This window comes from Leuciscus leuciscus, assembly GCF_965113295.1.
Source record: "Leuciscus leuciscus genome assembly, chromosome: 15".
NCBI lineage: Eukaryota > Metazoa > Chordata > Actinopteri > Cypriniformes > Leuciscidae > Leuciscus > Leuciscus leuciscus.
Window position 1 is genome coordinate 11,281,200 of NC_138739.1, and position 8,190 is coordinate 11,289,389.

Here is an 8,190-nt window from a genome sequence, read left to right on the forward strand (position 1 = left end):
CCCCTAGCATTTGCCTATCCGATTGTTAAGTCTGACGTCACGCGTGACGTTTTGGGTCCAAGCGCTCCTCTCGTCCAGAAATAACAACGGTGGAACCTGTACATTTATTTACGATCACGTCCTTCTTAGTGAGGCACCCTTGGCGGTCAAAAAGGGTTTAAATTCCTTTAACACCAACAGAGTGGTTAGTGTAGCTCATCACTCAGGTGGCATAATTAAGGGTAGAGTCCAGGCATCAATGAAAAAGAAGATTTACGAGGTTGAAGTGAGTTAGCTCCCGACACGGGACACAGCACTGCGGCATTGTAAAAACACTCAATAATAACCAAAACACTAGCGAAAGCGGTAGGTAGGTAGAGAGGACCTGGACTTTGGACCCGGAAAGAGTATTGGTTACGTCACGACTTAACAACCGAATACCGCCTATGCCGCGGGCCGGTGAAGCAGTCGATTCTGTTCCCTTCCGGAATTCCTGTTCCCTTTACGCAATCATACTACAAATCATGCGTAGTTGCCGCGTTACCATCAGGTTACCATACGTACCGTCAGAATTGATACGACAAGAAGCACAACTGGATGTACGGGAAGCCAAAAGGTTAAAAAAGTATTATTTTTTAATAAAAAAGTTAAAGCGAGTTTTTCCTGCTCTGTCATTTCAATCTAGCTTATTTTTTTTTTATATTCAAATTTAAACCGTTATTAGCGATTTCAATGTAATGTTTATTAAGGCTTTGAATAGTAGCCTAATACTCGTCTAGCTGAAGACTATTTGAACCACAATCACTTCACAATTTAATGTCACATTTTATAAAATAAATAGGCTACTTGTTTTGAAAGATAGATTTTCGAGTAGGTTTACCAAAGGGAAAATGAAGGGGAAAAATAAACTCCAAAAACAATGGTTTCATATTTAGTTATTTATTACAAGAAGCACATTTGTATTCATCTTCCGTGGATGGATTGCCAACACACTTTAAGTGGAACCATCGCCCACAGTCATCACAGGCAATCTATAAATAAATAAAAATATATAAGATTAACAATTTTAAAAAAGGGGGTTTAAAGCATTGGTCCATTCATGATTACTTTTGAGTATGCTACACCAACCAAAAATGCTTAACCATATTTACCCAAAGAACATCTGCACTGCAATCATCTGCACATCCAGTCAATGTTTCTGCCTCTCCTTCAGAGTCATCAAAAGTTTCTGCCTCTCCACAAAAGTGGCACAGGTCACTTAGGTCATCTATGAGGTACAGTACGACACTGATGAAAGTGATGCACATCAAAAAGCACGTCAATAACATTCATGAGTTTATAAAGCCATACCAGATTGGCGGAGCAGAGTTAAAGAAATCTCCATTCTGAATCGTGTTAAAGATTGTAGATCACTGGAGAAGTTTATTGTGGTATTTTGCAGAATGTGTTCTGCAAACTGAGGAAGTAACAAGATATTAACTTAAGCATCATCCCATTTTAATGAACACTTAATATTTGCTACAATACTATAATCACACACCTTCAAAGCGAACACACCACATGATATGGCATTGTTGGAATGTGCCTGCAAGAATAGAAATTCAGGTGACAATGTTGTGTGGTCATCTCCCCAATTTATAACACCATTGATTAATTTGATTAATTAAAGCTAAATAGTGCCCTCAGAAATTTTTAATGAATTAATTACTAGAATGTTATGTTGCACCCATGTATCTTGCATGTGAAAAATATTAAAGAAAAATAGCAATATGGTTTTATTCATATTTATTTATTTATTTATTTTCATACAGGGAATATAAAAGGTGTCACCTGAAAATGTGTTTACCTTTTGACAATAATATGATGAACTCTTTTTTTATGTGTATTTTGGTGACATTTAACATATTAATACATTTTGTATACTGTTTACAAAGTTGTATTTCATAAACCTGTCATCTCTGACGTTTTGCAATCTTTATAAATAATACAGACATAATAATATAAAGACAATAATATGAGGCATTGAGTTTTTGTTTTGACAGAAATATTACTCGAGTGTGAGAACCATTTTATTATGCTGACAATTGAATGTTGCGCCAATGCGTTTGGCCTTTTTCGCTTTCCGTACTTCCAGTTGTGGTTTGATGCATCTTCTAGGCATGCGCAGACATGTCTCTTTGAGGGGGAACACAAATTCCTGTAGGGAACAGAATCGACTGCTACACCGGCCCTGGGTTGAATGACAGGTCTGCCATAGCCTGACAGGGTCTGTATCGCTTTTACTAGAACTATGTAACTTCGGTGTTCGGGTAGTAACCAGAGCACAAAAAGAACTACAAAATTCGACTGCTTTACGGCATACGTCACTTCCCCCACCACTTCGTCAAATTTGGACGTGAGAGGCCAACCAGCGTTTGTTTTCGGCTTTCGTGCATATGTTTTTGTCATGGGGGTTGTTTACACCTGGCCACTTTATGCGTTTTCTCAGATCGGATAGCTATCCGATCGTGAAAAGTCCAGGTTTAAATGCCCTCCGAAACGCATTTGAGACGGATTTGAATCCGATCCCTCAAACCACTTCAGGAGGAGATCTGAGACGCATTCCAGACGAAACTGGACAAGTGTAAATGCATATGGTTTTTGAAACCACATATGTAAATTGTACTCCTCCCAAAAATGCAAACAAAAAAAAACCGTGTGAGAGCGTTGTATAGGCTATTATGTTATATCCAGATATGACGACGCTACTTCAACACGCATCACCGCAGATGAGCAACTGCATCAAGCCAACGTGCAAACTATCGCAAATCAAAGTGAAAGTAAGTCGCAGACGCTTATCACACAATCTTCATCATTAAAAGTAAAGAAACTAAATGATCTTACCAGGGCTGTTACTGCTCTCTCTTATTGCGGTCTTTGATTTTGAAATTTTAGCTGATGATATATAAAATGCAGCTCATATCTGTTGCTTTCGGAGACGTGAACTCCATTAAATCTGCATAAAGCGCAAGAATTGAAGATCGAATTTAAATCCGTTTCGCAAAAATACATTTATGTGACCAGGTGTAAATGGAATCGTTTTGATAAATCAGATAGATATGCCTCACGAATTAGTTTGCCAGCTGAACTCAGGTGTTGTTGTGAGGTGTATTTATCACGTAGTCCTGACGCTGTTGACGTTGATTCCTGCGATTATCATGAGAACAGCTTTCAATATCTCACATAATTATAATAAATAAGCCTAACGTAGAGGTTGTAAATAGTGTAAACGAGCACAATTTGCAAACTATTATGATAAATGGCAATAATCATGTCTAATGACATCATAACGGCCAATGTTATGAAATAATGCGACGTACATTTAACTTAATTGATGTTATCTGGCATTTTGTAATGTTTACATTCCAATAAAAACAACACAAATTAAATTATACAGTAGGCCTAGACTATAGACTATTTACTTGTGATTTAGCTGCAATCATGTAAAAATGTTATAATATAATTTACGACAGTGCAAGTATTCCACAGCGACTCTAGGGGTCGCTGTTTGACAAAAACACAATTTCTACTTAGTGTGGCTTTAAGTAAGAAATTTACTTTTGCTATGGTTTAATAAATGTCTATGGATATCTTCCAAAAAAAATAATAATTTTGGCAGATTTTTTTTTTCTATATAGTGTTGATATGGCAACTAGTAAATACACAAAGTTTCGTCATCCAAGCATGTGCGGAAGTATTTAAAACAAGCGTGTTACAACTAGCCCCGCGTTAGGTTGTGCCCCGCGCTCCCCTACTTCCCTCTAGTCTAGTCCGTCTTTATCTCGACGAATGAAAATGTTTTTTAAACTAAAGACTAAACAAGTATAGAGAGGGAAACAGAAACACACACGCAAACAACAACAAAAAATAAAAAAATAAAACAATAACAAACAAGGTACAATTATTACACTTATTACTGGTTGCTATGCTTCCTGTTAAATGATCTGTATAATGGAAATAAGGAGCATGAGTAAGTCTCGCCTATAGGCGGGGCATAGCCTAGGTGTTTTCAAGCAAAACTAGTCCACTAAGAATTTAAAAGGTTGATCTACAATGAAATTTTGACCAAATCTTAGATTACACATTCAGCTAGTCCGACTGTCCGACTGTTCCAGCTTTATGGTGTAAAGATCCGAGGCAAAATAACGCGACTGAACACTAAACAGAAAGTGAATCTCTTGCCATCACGCAATTTTTCTGAAAAACGAAACAAGCCTCAGGATTTCACTGGAAATTGTGCTGCAGGCTACATGTTGTGGTCTAAGATCTAAGATCCCCATTACAATTTTGACTAAATTAATAAATGTTGTAGAAGTGCAGTTCATTATTAGTTCATGTTGACAAATTTAACTAATGAAACCTTATTGTAAAGTGTTACTGATTTCATGATAGCTAACACTTTAATGCATATTATACATAGGCTACATACAATTTACAACATCAACAAAATAAACATGAATTCCTCATAATTACCTTCTTGATTCTCTCTGTTTGGCAAAGTAAATAATATTTAGTAGCCTAATATTATCATCATTGCCCTATATTCGTTTGATGTGTTATGCACTCTAATCAACGTCTTTCCATAGAATGCCAAGGAAATAAAGGATAAAAAGAAAAGAAAAACAAGAAACTTTTTTTTTTGTGTGTGTGCCTTTTTGGTCCTTCCGCCCCTGAGGTCTGTGCACGCCACTGAACTTTATTATGGGAGAGCGGGGCACAGCCTATAACACAGGGCTAGTTGTAACACACTTGTTTTAAATACTTCCACACACGCTAGCATGACGAAACTTAGTGTATTTACTAGTTGCCACATCAACACTATAGAGAGTGCGCCACAATTCAGAAATCTTTGGAAGATATCATTCAACATTTATTTAAGCATAGCAAAAATAAAGTTAATTTTTCATCTATCTTTGGTGTTTATTATAAATGAGACATTAAAAAGATATTGTTTTAATCTACAATATGTTCTTTAACAGTTGAAATGGTTCTTTAATGCTTCGCTAACAGAAGCAGAGGACAGTAGCCGGGTGTAAATCCCAGTTATGCAGGTGGGGTATGTGATCATTAGAACTGTGATATTCTATTCTATATCTTTATGAATTCTATTGAGAAAATATGAAAAAAGGTGAATAAAGACCAGTTTATTTCAATGTCCAGAAATTATTATGTTTTGATATATGTTGTATAGCTGTGTTTTCCGGTGTGTTCATTGTTAAACTCAGAAATATTTGTAATTATTAAAAAATGCCATTATTTTATATGAAAAAGTTAATAATTGTATTTTATTGAGAAATATTTTAGTGTTTCTTGTATATATATATTGTTTTTATTAGATCGAATCAGATAGCATTTTATGCTGTCATATGGTCATCATGTTACAATATACCTCACCTATGTTTTCACATTTAACTTCCATTCTTTCAGGGTAAATCAAGAAAAAAAGTATACACTGTATTAATAAAACAAAACCACATAATTGTACTAGACATGACTGTGTGAAATGAATGTGGGAGAAAATAAATACACTGAACCCTAAGTAGATTTACACAAACTGAGAAAGTCAAAAAGCGTTAGGTTGTGTCCCGCTCTCTCCTAAATGTGAGTGAAGATGTATTTACACCTAGGCTATATGCATTTATAGACCGACACTCCAAAAACAGTCCATTGCAACCGATTTTGCATTCAAAATGCACATTTTCAGTTCATGCATTCCTTAGATGAATGTATTTGCTATAGAAAGCATATGTAGCCTAAATCCAGCTTCAGCGAGAAAGACAAAGCATGATTACAATCGATGTTAAGAACTAGTTACAAGGTAAGCAAATCACCCAAACATTTTCTTCTTTTTTTTTCATTTCATTATTTTTATTTTTTTTTAGCTCAGAGAATGAATGCGATTCAATGAATGTGACACCAGCATCAGTTTGTGTCAAAGTGAAACCTCTGCGGTCTCATTTATTTAAGAAATGTAGTTTGACCTGATGAGTGTGTGTTATTGTTAGGCACATGATGTGTGTGTGTCAGATGTTTGTGGATAAACAGTGTCTTTATTTCCTCTCCTGTTAATATGAACCTCACCATCAGACTTCCTTTTCACAAAAACAGCTTTATAGAGACTGAAGTTTGAGAAACATTCATAAAGTCACAGATAATACAGGATACTTACAGTCACGCATCACTCATCGACTCATATTTCACACAGGCTGAGCATTATAAATGAAGATATATATTTATTCATGACACTTCTGGTGTGTGTATACACACATAGAGACACTGCCTCAAAAAGAAAGACTGCATAAGAAATTAAAGATACAATTCTACAAATGTTTGATCATTTTAATAACTGCCTGTGTTACAGAATGTTGTATTAAGTGAGTCTTAATAAATGCTGTATTGAGACAGTAATATCTAGTGTGTGGTCTCTGATAGGTGGTCCTGATGGGGGAGGATCCACACACACACACACACACACACACACACACACACACACACACACACACACACACACACACACACACACACACACACACACACACACACACACACACACACTATATTAATATCACACTTCTGTCAGAGATTTACATTATAATGTACAGTGTTCAATGAAAATGGTTGATGTTGGCGTTTTGTTCAGCTTGTGTTTGTGGCAACGGTTCGGTAAGTGTTTTTATATCATTGTTTTACTGATTTAGTTTATGCTCTGCTTTTCATAAAGGGTAATATGATGGATTTGTATTCGTTATTTCCAGATAAAAGATACTCTGAAGAAGAGCAGATAAATTACTGTAAGATCTCGTTTGGATTCAGGTTTTTCATCACAGATCATCTCATTATGAACAGATTCAATCAGAAACACACACTCTTCATATCTGAATATCCCTGTAAAATATTTGAAGCAAATATACAACTATAGTTTTAAAGTCTTGAGGCAGAAATTCTTCTAAACTGTTATTTCTGTAGTGCAACATCAGTAAACAAATAATTCATAATCTCTAAATACAAAGGCCAGGAGTTTTGTATATTGTTTCCCTTAATAGTGCCTTTCTCTTTAATCACCTGTTATTCCCATTCTTTTCTATTCGGTCTGTTGATTTTTCTTTTTCTTTATCTAATTATGTTTTGTCTGTGATATTACTCTGTTTGCTCTTCCTTTCACTTTGAAATAGTTACAAACTACTGATACCAACATAAATTTAGCTTTAATCTGTGACTCCAGGAGTGTTTGCTGACACAGATGCAGTGAAGTTGTCAGTGATGGAGGGAGATTCAGTCTCTCTAAACTCTGTTCTTACTGAAATGATGGATGATAATGATCAAATTTACTGGAGGTTTGGAGATGAAAACACTTTAATTGCAGAAATAAGTGTAATGGAAAAGAGAATCACTGTATATGATGATGTTCCTGATGGGAGATTCAGAGACAGACTGAAGCTGGATCATCAAACTGGATCTCTGACCATCACAAACACCACAACTGAACATGCTGGAGTTTATCAACTAGAGATGATCAGAAATCTGAGCAAGAGTTTCAATCTCACTGTCTGTGAGTTTAATATTAGTTTGTTTTATTTGTTAGCTCTAAAGTATAGATGTGTCCTAAATATTGAATTTTTCTAATCTTTCTCAGCTCGTCTGCCTGTTCCTGTCATCATCGGAGACTCTTCACACTGTTCTTCATCATCATCATCATCATCATCATGTTCATTGGTGTGTTCATCAGTGTTGAATGTGTGTGATGCGACTCTCTCCTGGTACAAAGGAATCAGTGTATTGTCCAGCATCAGTGTGTGTGATCTCAGCATCAGTCTCTCTCTACCTCTGGAGGTGGAATATCAGGATAAAAACACCTACAGCTGTGTGCTGAACAATCCCATCAGCAACCAGACCACACATCTGGACATCAACACACTCTGTCACACATGTGCAGGTACCACAGCACTGATGATATATGTGTGTATTTACTGAGCTCATTATAAAGACTGGAGCTGTATGGTTTCAATTATTGGTGATAAAAGAAATGTTCAGCATTTTATTGCTTAAAAATGTACATTGATTCCTACTTGTTGAACTATGTTCCTTCTTTTGTTTTTACTCAACATAAACATCTCTGTTATATGGATTATTGATACGTATGCTGCAGCTTTATCCTCAATCTTCTCAATCATG

At 35.9% G+C, this 8,190-nt stretch overlaps 1 protein-coding gene and 1 long non-coding RNA gene across 3 annotated transcripts in view; one reads left to right on the top strand and one right to left on the bottom strand.

Moving 5' to 3' along the window:
- LOC309474957 (uncharacterized protein) overlaps positions 1 to 7,989 on the top strand; it is a gene marked incomplete at its 3' end in the record, with an annotated part of 239,061 nt that extends 231,072 nt beyond the window's left edge. Inside the window, exon 3 of the mRNA XM_082137576.1 lies at positions 7,652 to 7,989. Coding sequence (XP_081993702.1) covers positions 7,652 to 7,989 — 338 coding nt within the window. The remainder of the gene's footprint in view (positions 1 to 7,651) is intronic.
- Positions 903 to 2,201, bottom strand: LOC309476398. Of its 2 annotated transcripts, XR_014198105.1 has the most exons (4): positions 1,520 to 2,201; positions 1,330 to 1,435; positions 1,131 to 1,246; positions 903 to 1,010 (listed from the first exon to the last, which is right to left on the bottom strand). It is a non-coding gene; the product is annotated as an uncharacterized lncRNA (long non-coding RNA). The 2 variants fall into 2 exon arrangements; XR_014198106.1 differs by having other exon boundaries at positions 903 to 1,246.
- Positions 7,990 to 8,190: the final 201 nt, after the last annotated feature.